The 13,123-nt window shown below is 53.7% G+C and overlaps 1 protein-coding gene across 1 annotated transcript in view; it reads right to left on the bottom strand.

Annotated features, from left to right (window-relative positions):
• RCOR1 (REST corepressor 1) overlaps positions 1-9,536 on the bottom strand; it is an 80,789-nt gene extending 71,253 nt beyond the window's left edge. Inside the window, 3 exon segments of the mRNA XM_084288332.1 lie at positions 8,900-8,959; positions 9,078-9,198; positions 9,200-9,536. Of these exon segments, the coding sequence (XP_084144458.1) occupies positions 8,900-8,959; positions 9,078-9,198; positions 9,200-9,319 (301 nt within the window). The 5' untranslated portion in view covers positions 9,320-9,536.
• Positions 9,537-13,123: the final 3,587 nt, after the last annotated feature.

The following is a 13,123-nucleotide window of genomic DNA, read 5'->3' as shown; positions in this document are numbered from 1 at the left end:
CCTCCACACACAGAGGGAACGGGCTCTGAGCAGGAAGCACCAAAGCTCCAGTCTGGGCCAAGGTGTGTTAGCAGCAGAGGGCTGCCCGAGCTCGAAGGGCTGAGCCAGCGCGGGCTGCAGCAGCGCCGTGAGCTCTGGAGGTGTTTCCCTTGCCTTGGTCATGATTTTAAGTTTTTACAGCCAGAGTTTTGAAGCAACCTTGCAGTATTTTAAGCCCATGACCTTTGTTTAGAGCGTATGTCACTTTGGGCAGGATCTATTTTAACGCAGGCTCCAGCTTTTAGACTCCGTGAGCCGGGCAGCAGCTCTGCGGGGGCCAGCACGCTGCTTCCCTCCGCAGCAGGCTGCTTTTTTTAAGGAAAGGGTGGATTAAAACCTACCTGCTAGAACTCCAGATCCCTTCCCTCTTCTCAGCACACCACTCAGCCATGCAGGAGGGGTTGCCCCCAGGGTGGCTGCTGTCAGCAAACCCTCCTCGCAGGTTTGCTGGTGCCGGCCTCAAGACAAAGAGCCCTGATTTGGGGAGCGCCGAGCTGCCTGCCCCCCGTGCACAAGGTGGAATATCAGAAGGGGTTTTTTGTTGCTGCTGAGCCTACTTAATCCCCACACCGAGCCGGGTCTGCCTAGCAACAAGTTGAAGTTTTAAACTTGTGCCATCCCACTTGTGTTCCCATGGCTACTGCCGAGCGCGGCGCGTGGCAGCTGCAGGGAGCGGCGGCAGGGTCCCACCAGGGACATCTTGGAGATTCCCAGGCAGAAAACAATACCCCAAAAGTACAAACCCTACACCTGGCACGCCTGCCTGGCTATTCACCCCAAAAAAATCAAAGATTGGCCTCCTGCCGCGGTCAGAGGGACATCAGCCCGGGGAGTAAACCCGCACGTGGCATCCACACATCATTTGTGGTGTTTGGCACAAGAAAGCTTTGGGTTACAGATGGGGCACTTTGAGCTTCTCCCAAGTGCAGAGCGATGTACAAATGGCAAACGGTGTCTACCAGGTGGGACAGATAGCCCTTAACACAATTAAAATGGGGCAGTGAGACATCCTTGCCCTGCCCCAACACAAACTGGTGCCGTGAACAGGAACAGACGGACGAGCTGAAACCCCAGAGCAGGGTGAAGTCGGAGGGGAGAGAGAAAACTCCCTGTTTCACTGCGAGCTGTAAGCAAAGAGCTGTTCCCAAAACGATGCTGTTACATAAAGCAGACTTTCCCAGTCCTGGCTTTCCAGTTCAAGAGGAGACTGTTTCCTACTTCGCAGCGGTTCTTCTCAGCCCCTCGCCATCCTCCGTCCCGCTGTGGGGCTGAAAGCTGTCGGCGTCCTCTCCCCGGAGCAGCTAACGGGGCCAGGCAGTATGGCTGTGCCAGGCCTGGCTGTGTGTAGTCCTTGCCGTTCTGGACCCCAAGCCAAAGGCAGGGCAGCACATTCGTTAAGTTGCTCTTCCCATCCACAAGGACACCGATCCAAGGTCGCGCACGCCAATGATTATTTTCAATACCCACCTTTCAGATCAGAGGTGCTGTACCAGATAAAGCCCAATCTGATAAGCCACCTGCCTGCCCAAAAGAGCACACGGTGCCGTGACGGGCGATCGCAGATCCCTCCAGACAGCAGCACTGGGAAGCTGTGCGGACAGGCTCCTCTCATTACAGCTACGCTACCAGCCGCAGGCTCTCCCAAATTACTCTGATTTGCAAAATCCATCCAGGTGAAGAGGACAGAAATGAGGGAGGTGGCAAGGAAGCTGAAATAACTATGAGGATGCAAAGGCTTTTCCTGCTCTTATTGGGAGGGGGGGCATTTTTTTTTTTTTATTTTTTTTTTTCCAGAAATATACCTGGTTACACACATGCACACAGCACATGGGAAACCCTGCTGGTGGCCCCCCGAGGGGCAGGCAGAAAGCCAGGGCTGAAGGGGGAAGCACAGAGCAAGCTCTGCGCCTGAGAGGGGATTTTTGCAATTTTATCACACCGCTGCAGCCTCCTCCCCCCAGAGAGGCAACATTTACCAATACTTCCTTTATGAAGTTCAAAGAGCTCGCTGCTGCACGGAGCTGGATGCTGAAGATGCTTGGGAAGGTAAACACACTTGTTTAGCCTCAAAACCTGACGAGAAGCAATTTTAGCGAGTTTGACCTGCAATACTTAAAAGCAGTCGCATCAGGCTGGTGCATTTCAAAACAAACAGCACTAAGAGCACAAAGCAGCCCGATTCTAGAACATGCTGCAGGAACGCTTTCACTGCCTCCACTACCACGCAGCGCATCCTCTTGCGCTTTCAAAAAGCACAGAGCAGCCAAACTTTCATGTGGAGCCCTAAGTTAAGAGTTTGTGAAGCTTCAAGAGAGAAGCCTAACCCAGGACTCATTTTAAAAGCGTTATTTCAGATCATCCTTAGTTTACAAAGCAACTTGGTATTCTCAAGAACTGAATTTCAATCTGTTCCTTTGAGCTTAAACAATTAAGAACAAGAGGTGGCTCATCCTGTCACACAGTCATGCCAAAGCCTCAAAAGACAAGGTCACCCGGTGCAGAAAAAGGTACAGGCTTCCCAGGAAGGCAGCAGGAAGAGCCTGCTGCCTCAGAGCTGTCTCTGATCAGTCTCTGGAGTCTCTGCAGGAATCCAGCCTCACTCCTACCTTCGACTTGTGAGGCGAGTCTTTGCCACACCACCAGAAATTGTACCTGCAGGAAGGGGACACCAGCACTAACCACCAAGTTTCTGAGGAGACATCGCTCACATTTACCTCCTACAGCTCCTATTACAGATGTTTATTAACATTACAATACAATTAAATAAATACACGTGGATGTCCAACAAAGCTTTGCAATTTATAGCACGCTGGAGGTATGTGGCAGGACTAGAGCCCACTGTAAGCCGCATTATACAGTGCACCTTGATCAGAGAGGCAAAGATTTCCGAGCTAATTATAATGACTAATCACAGGGAGCCCTAAGCCTTCGCTTGGCCAAGTCACAGAACTAACTAGGGCTGAAAACAAGAGTTTTAAGAGCAACTCATTAAGCAGCGGGAACCAGCTATGAAGAACAAAGCGTTCCCTCTACCTAGCATTAATTCCAGCCCAGCCATCCCTACATCTGTCAGGGCAGGAGACAGCTATTACCTCCACACACAAACACTGCGTGTGCCAGGCAGGGAAGGAAGCCACAGGCTTTGGCTGCACCAGAGGCTTGTTTGTTTACTACAGCACTCAGGTTTGAGAAGGATCTTCTCGCCCTGTTGGAATGACAAGAAAGCTCCAAAGGCACGGCTTGGAAGAAGGTGGAGCGGGAGCTCTGCGCGGCACCAGCAGCCTCTGCTGCCCTTCCACGGGACGAGCAAGGACCGGGTGAAAGCAAACCACAGAGCCACGCAGGCTTAAAAATGGACAAGCAGCTCAGGGGTAAGAGGGACAGCACCAAGCCTGCAGCTGCGCTCCTGCCAGAGTGCCAGGGATACGGGTAATAAACTCCCCAACTTGGGCTCTGTTCTCCTCCTTTGTCTCCAGGCTGGATTTAACAACAAAAAAAAACAAAGTTTCCTACTTCAGGGCTTCACGTGCCCGCTTTTCTCCAAACAGGCCATACCCTAAGCACATTCCCTAGGACTGACGATGCCTTTTTCCCCACTCCCTCTCCCCCAAAGCCCCACACCTCATTCCCAAGCATGCACCCAGCCCCCAAGGGGCACGACGCTCCTGCTGGGGACACAGCGAGTCCCTGCAGACAAGAGTGAAAGGGCCAAGACACAACAGGCTTCATAAAGCAACTCCGCGGCCTCTGTCAGCCCAAACACATCGGGCATTAGTACATTCGGGTTTGGTATTTCTGATTAGATCAAACATCCTCATTACTCTTCCTTCGTTCCCAAACACGCTGCTGCACCAAGGGAGCTCCTGCCCGCCGTGTTTCAGGCAGGGCCATTTGAGGAAATGAGACAGCCCTCCAGGACAGCAGGATACCAGTATTTCCAGTTGCAGCAGCTGGGCTGTGACTTTTCCACTTGCTCAGGTGGAGATCCCAAGGTCTCACTTGAACACTTTTTTCCTGCTTCTCGTTCAGATGAGCCCGCTTATCTAAACACCATTTTCTCTCACAGTCACCGGGCGCTCAGACTATTTGCAAACTACCAAGACTGTTAGGAGCAGGGCTAACAGTCCTGTTTGCAAACAGAGACACAGAACAAGCTGCCTGGGAGGCGGGCTTGCCAAGCGCAAGTGGTAAGGGGCCTTTTAACAACCCCTTGTTAAAGAGCTGCCATCCCCAGTCCCCATGGTGCGGGTCAATAGGTGATCCTGCAGACACCACTCACACTCAGCTGCACCTTCCTGGAGAACCCCCAGAAGTAGCTGCAGGTGGGGAAACCTAAGGAGATCTGGCCTTTAGGACCAGCAAAGAAACACAGCTACTCCAAAAGCATCAGCCACCGGGGCTGGTCCATTATACACCTTTGATCCCAAGCAGAGGGTGGGCACGTTTTCACAGCCACAGCTGTACGGCTGTGCACACCCCAGCTCCCCCCGGGCATCTCCTCCCATGGCACAAGGCAAAGCCCCCACCTCCCCCCCAGGCCTTACAGAGGCAGCAGAGAGCTTCTCTGCCCTTCTCAGGCAACTACAGACAGCTTCTGACCACATGGAAAAGGTGGCTTTTTTGTTTGGAGGCCTGTTTGTTTTTTTCCCCCTTCCATTTTTGGCAAGGCTGAGACACCACCACGGGCTTGGCCATGAAAGAAAGGCAGGAAATGTCAGGGAGCACACCGAGCACGGCTAACGATGGAGGGAGAGAACAAGATCCTGGAGGATGTCGGTGATGTTCTGGCAGCGAGCACCTTCCAGTCGGCTTTTGTGTTCCTAGGGCTGGAAGCGCTACAGAGCACTGCCTCGCCTCCCACCATTTTTACTGTGGCTGTTACAGGGCAACTAATAAAAAACTGGGACAAGATCAGCATTGCAAACGAGTCGCTGACATCTGTCAGCTCACACACAGCTCAACTTCGGCTCTCTACAGCTGGACACCACTGAAGCAAAACTTGCTTTTGGTTGTGTTTCCACTGGAAAGAGCCCCAGAAGCTGCCTTCCGAAGATAACTGACACAAACAATATCCAAAGGTACAGGAGGCGACTTGTACTTTAACCACCATCACGGGGCAGGAGGGAACGTGCAGCTGGAGTGCTGTGATGGAGAGAGCAGCGCTGATCTGCCTTCCAGTGCATGCCACGGTTTGGGACAGATCGCTTCCTTCGGGGAGGGAAGGCACACTCCTCACAATTACGGATGCTTTAATCTTTATTTGAATCCACTGACTGCGTGAGAGCTCTCACTAATGCTTCATTCCTCCCGTTTTCAATATCCCAGCACTAAGGGAGCATAAATTAATAAGCAACAAGTAAAACGGTCAAGCACAATACCAGCGCTTCCCCATGTGAAAGATTTTTTTTTATTTAGCTTTAGGATATGCAATGTTTCCTGCCACTGAGTTTTTCCATTAACAGGACATGTGGGTTTCATTTGTATGGATTAAAAGAACCATAATAGTTTGCAGTTCCTCAAAACCTCCAGCGTCTCAGAGAACCAGCGTGGATGGCCGACCTGGTGACAAGAGCCCAGGACAGGCAGGTGGCAGCCCAGCGCCTGACTCTCAGCTCTAACAAGAGGAAGGCACAGGAAAGGAGATCGCAAACGCTCACCTTGTGTTTGAGAAATCAAGGCCAGGCAGTGAAACACGGCTCAAGAGCAAGTTTGACTGATTGTAGCAAGCTCTGGAGTAGGGATTTCAGTCCCAAAGTTCGCCTGGCCTCCTCCCCAGTGAAAGCTGCTTGTCAAATAACAGCGCTGCCTCTGCACGAGCCCCGTCTTCACTGTACGACTGCTCTGAACACACCGAGAGCAACAGGGGTGTGAGTCGTGCACTGATGACAGAGGGGTGACTGCGTTTGGGAGAGCAGAAGTGGGATGAACACAGGGGGATTGGGACAGGAGAGCAGCAAGGCAGCCACACCGACCGCAGCAGGGATTGGTGCCAGCTCCGGCCCTGCCACCACGAGGGGTTCGCTGGGGGAGCCCTAAGGAACCGCCCCACAGCGGGGTTTGGCCACAAAGGGTATCAGAAACTTGCCCTGAGATACTTCACTCCATAACTGCAACTTGTCATTTTCAGGATTTAAGAATTAGGCCTAACAGAGACACAACCCCTTGATCGTCTTCCCCAGCCTCCTCCACGCTCCCACCAGCCCCATCCCGTCCCCCCGCACACCTCGGTGGGAGCTGAGGAAGCTCTGCCCGCTGCCAGGCCCTTCTGGCCACTGCTTTTGTGCTCTTCTCTTGCTTGTACGCTTGTGAAGCCCAAACTGGCATCACACCCTGCCTCTCCCTGCTCCCCTGGCCTCAGGAACGTGGATCTGAGGAAAGCTTCCCTCATTTCCTTGCTCTTTGCTACAGCTCGCTCGTGGCTCAGGAGTGAAAGAAAATTAAATGCTCTCTCTGCCCTCATGTATGGGGACGGAGGAACACCCACGTAAGAATGCTGATGTAAGAGTCAGCAATTACAAATATACCTCAGCCAAACCGGAGTTATAATTGAACATTAAGTTAAAAAAAAAAAAAAAAAAACATACAAGGCCTAGCCTGTGCCATATTTCACCTGAAACACAGCTAGAGCAGCACGAGCCCTCTGCATTTTATCAGCCAGCTAATCTCAAGGTGAAAGCCTCCCGGACTCCACACCAAATAACCTTCAAGCTTTAGGACCCTTTGGTCAAACAATCCCTAAAATTTCTACTGGGACCCAGACACAGCATCTGCACCCCGCAGTAACGCTGCTCCATCAATTTCACTTTGAAATTACCAGCGGGATGAAACAATTTAACAGTTTCATTGAAAAGGTCTCAGTGCAGCCTATTGCACTTATTTAGGGTTTTCTGTCCTAAAAGCAGAGAGAAAAGGGGCACACCAGATAAAGACACCATGGCTATTTAACTTTAGGGCTGAATTTGGGGAGCAATGTCACACTGCAACATTATTCCTAGGTAATTCCACAGGCCAGGAAAGCAGCACGAGCAGACAAAAGTTCACCATGAACTCACTAACTAAAAAGTATACTTTTAAAAAAGAAAATTTTAAAGGGACACATAAAAAGACCAGACCCAATGCCCACTGGGGTCGTCAGAAAACCAATCGGTTACTTTGAGTGAACCTACTAACAGGCTTTCTATCTCACCGTGCACTCCGCTGGAGCTGTCTTAGGGTAGATATTACTCAGGAAAAAAAAAAAAAAAATGTTTCTCCACATCACACACTTCCCCCGCCCTTTCACTACACGTAGCGAAGGAAGAAATAACCTTTGCATAGGTCACGGCACATCTAGAAGTTAAAACCAGAACAATGTATAACCCAGCACATAATAGAGAGGAAGGAGCACGCTGTAGCCCCCCCCATCCATTATGTTAGAGAAACGGATGGCACAAAAGAGTGGGATTTAACGGGGGGGGGGCTGAAAAGCCCCGGTATTGTCGTGATACCTGGCTAAGAGCCAGCACGATGCACGCCGTGAGCTACGGGCACGTTGCGTTTGACCTACAGATCGAGAAACCGTGTCAACTGCTCCCAACTACAAACCAGCTCCCCCACGCTTCTCCTCCTCCCCTCCTCCTCCTCCTCCTGGTCCACCAAGAAATGGAGCTGCCATGTGCCAAGACCTTGCATCGTGTTTTGTGAAGAATGTGCCATGGGGGGGCGGGGGGGGAACCATTCGGTGAATAAATGCAACATCAAAGTTCAGGGAAAAAAAAAAATCCTGTTTGCCTCCTGGGACCGTAACAGTTAAAAAAAAAAAAAAAAAACACGTCTGTTAAATAATAAAGAGGCACCCACGGTATTAGGACGCAGCACGAGGACGATCCGGGAGGAACATTTCTCCTGAATCCACACAATAGTTACTGCCGGGGTTATGCGATAAGGAGCCAGCGAGGCTCTCCAAATCAGTCTTTTTGTTTTAAGAGAGAGGAAGAGAGAATTCAATTAAGTTTGGACTAGGCAAGAGACAACTCCACACGCCAAGATCTCCAGATAGGAGGAGGGCTGTCGCTAGCCTTAACCTACAGCTACAAAGGAACAATGCAAAAAAATTCGCTTACATTTCCAACTAAGGAGGTCAGCAGCCTGCCTTTATGCGCCCAGATATACCCGGAGATACACCAACAGCACGGTGCTTCGAGCACCTGCCTTTCAGTGCGGCCACAATTCCTTTGTTTGCTCCAAATTTGCTCCCCTACCACTTTAAATTAGCTTACAAAGAGCTGCAGCAGAAGAGCTGGAATGTGAAATATTCTGGGGGGAAGCCGAACGGCTCCTGGGAGAGGGAAAAAGAGGGGGAAGAGAGGAGAAAAAAAAAAAAAAAAAAAAAAAAAGGAAAAGAAAGAAAGAAAGAGAGACTCGAGGCATTTTGAAATGGGTTTTAAAAAAAAAAAAAAAAAGGTATTTAGACAACTTGATCGTCCCCAGTCCCACCCGTGTGGCTGAGCCCACAAACAGAGGAGAAGGAAAGAGGGGAAAAAAAAAAAAAGGTGGGATAAAAAAAAAAAAATAAAAAAAAAAAAAAAGAAAGGAGCCAACTGCCATCTCCTGCCTCCTCTCGCCCCACAGCTTCCCTGTTCCTCCCTGCAAAGCGCCCTCTGGAAGGCAGCGAGACTTCTTTATGCACCGTGCTAGGGCTGGTTCCGGGGGGGGGAAAGGGAAGGGGGAAAGGGCCCAGGGGGTCGGGCTGGCCCTAAGGGGGCTGCGGGAGGGCTGCGAGCCCCCGGGGGGCACCATGAGCACGGGGAGGGCGTTAATTAGTCATTAGCGGGGGAAGCGGAGCCGTGTGTGCCCCCCCAACCCCCCCCCCGAGACTCACCGGGGTCGAAGTCGGGGACCACCGCCTGGTACTGCGGCCCGACCCTCATCCCGCCGCCGGCTGCGGAGGGAGGCAGAGGGAGAGGCGTTATGGGGGGGGTAGGGGACACCCCCACAGCCCCCCCAAAAAACCCCAAAATCCCCCCAAAACCCCCCAGCCCCCCCCCAAACGGCCTCACCGTGCTCCTCATCGCTGGACGAGCCCGAGCTGCCCTCCTCCCACGAGTTGCTGCTGCTGTTGCCGTTGGGGGCGGCGGCCAAACTTTTGTTATTCCCGTTATTACCGCCCCCCCCCCCCTCCTCCTCCTCCTCCTCCTCCTCCTCCTCCTGCACCACCGCCGCCAGCAGCAGCAGCGGGGTTGTTCGCCCTGCCCCGCCGCTTCCCCGCCACCTCCGGGCCCTTCTCGATCATGGCTGGCATTTAGGGGAGGGGGGGAGCCGAGTTTAAAAACTGAGCCGGGAGCGGGGGGGCGGGGGCGGGCTGAGGGGGGCGGGAGGGAGGCGCGGAGGCGCCGCTGAGGTGCGGGCGGGGCGGGCGGGCGGGGGCCGGGGCCGGGGCGGGCGGCGCCGCTGCCGCTGCTGCATCCCCCGGCGCTGCCCCAACTTCGCGGCTCATCCCCAGCCCCTGCGCCGGGACCCGGCTCGAGCTGCGCCGCTCGGCCCGCCGCCCGGCCCCGCCCCCTCCGCGCCGCCATTGGTCGAGACGGCGTTTTGGGAGGGAGGGACGCGCTCCCATTGGCTGCTGCCTCACGTCCGTCTCCCGGCCGGCTCGGCCGCCTCGAGCTTCCGTCGGGGAGGAGTGAGGGGAGGCGGAGCGCGGCGGAGGAGGAGGAGGGCGAGGGCTGGCGGGGCTCTGCCCCTTCTCGCTCCTCGTCCCCCACCCCTCGCCCCGGGGGGGTGTGGAGGGGGCTCCGCTGCTGCCGTTCCCGGCCCCGCCGCGGTCCCGCCGCGAGCTCAGCCCCGGGAGGGAGGGTGGCGAGGGACTACTTTTCACCCTACCCCCCCCCTCCCGCGGCGGAAGGTTACTGCGCGGTTTGAATGGGAGCGGGCACAAAGCGCCCGTTGCCCGCGGCTGAGGGGCACTGGGCGGGCGGGCGGTGTGGGGGGCGGGGGGGTGCTGAGTGCTCCCCTCCCCTCAGGGCGGCCGGGGGGCGGCGAGAAGCCCCGTGAGGGGCCGGGGCAGCGCCCTGAGGTGGGGCAGCGCCAACTTTTCCTGCGCAGGGCTCGCCCGGCGGGGTGCTGAGGGCTCCGGAGGGAGGCCTCGCTGCCCGAGCCGAGTCCACGTGGAGCGGCGGCGCTGGCAAAAAAAAATAAAAAATAAATAAAAAAATAAAAAGCGGGGAAGGAGCCTGCGCGAGGGAGCGGAACAAAAGAGGAAGCGAGAGCGCTGCCCCGTGGGCAGAGCCGCCAGGGGGCTCGGGGCCGGGCTGCCGGGGGCAGAACAAAGCCCGCTGGCTGCCGGCCGGCCAACTTGGGGGGGGGGGGCTGTGTGGGTAGGGTTTTTGTTATAATTTATTGCTGGCCCGTGGCTTGCAGCTGGAGCAGCAGCGGTTATCTGGTGCCGGGCAGCCCGTCGCGGCCCCCCCCCCGCCTCCCTCTGCCATTTTCATGCCACAGGGCGAGGGGACCCCGGGGCCCTCAGTGATCCGTACACCATCCCCTTCAAAATCTGCGTTAATTTCCTAAAAAACCTTCACTTTCTCTTCTGTGCTCGTACACCGACAAACACGGTCACTTTCCTTCGTGTACACGCGCATGTAAGCATTAAATCTACGGTGCAGTTCCTGCACCTCACACAAAAAGTTGGTTTACGCCACATAAAAGCAACTTTCCCCAGCTCACAGCACAAACCCAAACTTTACGACAGCGGCTCTTGACCCCACAATCTCTAAAAGTATCAACTTTAAATCAGGAGAATAATTAGCGATGCTCTTAAGCCCTGACAGCTGCGAAGGTTTCCCAGTGCAGTTTTCCTTAGTGCAGGGTGCGTTTTGGTAACGGGAAGAAGTGCAAACACGGCAGAATATCCATTGCCAGTCTCTGTGCTCCGATATTTCTGCTCCAGAATTCCCTGGCAGGAAGGTAACACCCAACGTTTCACAGAGAAATGAGCTCAAGTTAAAAGGGTTTGCAATCTGCTGTCCCGGTCCTGGCCCTGCGAGGAGAAGCTCGCCCCAGCGCACACCTGAGCCCTCAGCTTGAACTGGATCCTGCCCCCACAGCTGCCCTTGCACCACGACACGTGCACGCAGCTTTGCAAATCGGGGCCTAATTTTGGCCTTCCTGCACTTCCTCTCCCTCCTCCTTTGTTCGTCGCTGTCACCAGCGGGGCCTCAGGATTAAAATCCGAATCAGCCACATGAAATGTTTGTAACATCGCTGCCCTCTGAGGGGTTGAAACAACAGGTACCGCAGACACTACACGTGCTGTGAGCCTTCCTTAAGGCTTTGGCCCCGCTTATACAGCGTGCTGGGGACTCCCCACATCCCACCTCTGCTCGGCAGCGCCGTGGCAGAAGCCAGCTGCTCAAAAGCCATCGCTGGGGCCACGAGGCTCACCCTGCCTGCACCTCACCTGCCCCTCGGCAGCAGCCGAGGAAAGGGAAGAGGAGAATGAGGTGTGTGTGCATGTGCGTGTGTCCCCGAGCAGGAAGTCTCGGGGCTGTCACTGTCTCAGCACTTTGCACCTGTCACAGCTATTGTTCCAGGCCAGCAGCACCGTCTTCAGCCCTGGCAGGGCATTTATTTTATTTATTTTTTTTTTTTTCTTTCAAACCTTTCTGCAGAAGCACACGAGCTGTGAACTTAACATCTCTCGTGCTGCTCAGGCTTATAGTTCCTAAGCCTTGAGAAAGATTTTCATGTTTGTTTTTGCTTCCTTAAAAATGGTGCTGGCTTTCTTATTCTAAAAGCCTGAAAAGTGAAAAGTTTTGAGCGAGTGTCCCAACGCAGCGTTGCAGATTTCAGCGTTGTTCTGGAAGCAAACTTTGAAAAATTCTTTTCTGGCCCTAAAGAAAACTCTGCACTGAGTGTAGGCGAGTGTGTACACAGAGACTGTACACAAAATACAGAATTGTGTTTTATTTTTCAGCAGCAACAGTGAATGCACTTTTTGCAGCCCCTGAACATTGCTAATGCCAAAAGAGCGAGGTTTGAAGCAACAAAGTGAATTCCTCCAGCTCACTCCCCTTGCTCCAGAGATATCTGATATTAAAACTTCATTATTTTAAAGTCCTGCAAGATGGGGCTGATAGGGAGGAAACCTCCCGAGCGCTAAGACAGACCCTGGTAGGCACAGGGTCCTGTTGGCCTGCACGGGTTCTTCATTCAGATACCTTAGGCCATGCTCCTGCCCGTGACTGCGGGCACCGTGCGTCCTGCCGAGGCTGCTGAAGCCGCGTAGGATCGGGAGGAGGAGTTTGGTGCACCAGCAGCCGCTGGCTGAGTCCCCTAATGCCACAGTGGCATTTTTCCTCGGCCCTGAGCCTAACTGGGGCTTCTGGACATAACCGTAACTTCGTGGTTAATCCTTCCGGCTGCTTAGATAGCAAAGCAAAAGGGGGAGGGAAAAAAAAGGCTTTTCCTTCTGAAGGCGGTGTCGCTGCTCCGTGCTTACTGCAGCCGAACAGGTCGGACAGGCAGGACTGTCTTTTTAAATAATTTCTCGAAATTTGGTTATCTTTGTCAAGGGGAAAGCTTCTCTCCTTGCCAACTTCTAAATGATTTTTTTTTATGGCTATTAACCCTGTCGGTCCCACAAGCACAGTCGAGCTGAAGCAGCAATGCCGCGGGGGTGCCTGAGAACGGAGCAGGCACCGCTCCCCAGGCGAAAAGCGCGGTGTCTGCTGCCTCTGCCCTCGTGTCCGCCCTGCCCAGCTCAGTGCCTGCTGGCTGTGCCACGACAGCACTGCTCTCGGCACATCCACATCGCTGCCAGCCCTTGCCACAAAGGGTTACAAAAACTAAATGCCTTCCCATTTGCCTGAGCTGTACAAAGCAGCTCTCACCTATTTTCCTTGAAAAGAGAGGCACTGAAAATGCTCACCCCCGTGAGAGCGTGCATGTTACACGGCTGTGTCTGTAAGTATGTATGTACACGTATGAATATACAGACATATTTGGTTACTAACAGCAGAAGGGACAATTAATCACCCTCGAGACTGATAGTTTTTAATACCGAAAGGCTATTAATCAGGAAAACATTACCCTTTGAACAAGATGTTTA

Source organism: Netta rufina (assembly GCF_964035555.1).
Source record: "Netta rufina genome assembly, chromosome: 5".
Classification (NCBI taxonomy): domain Eukaryota; kingdom Metazoa; phylum Chordata; class Aves; order Anseriformes; family Anatidae; genus Netta; species Netta rufina.
Note: the sequence above shows the minus strand (reverse complement) of the source record. Positions and strands in the feature narration are given on the sequence as shown.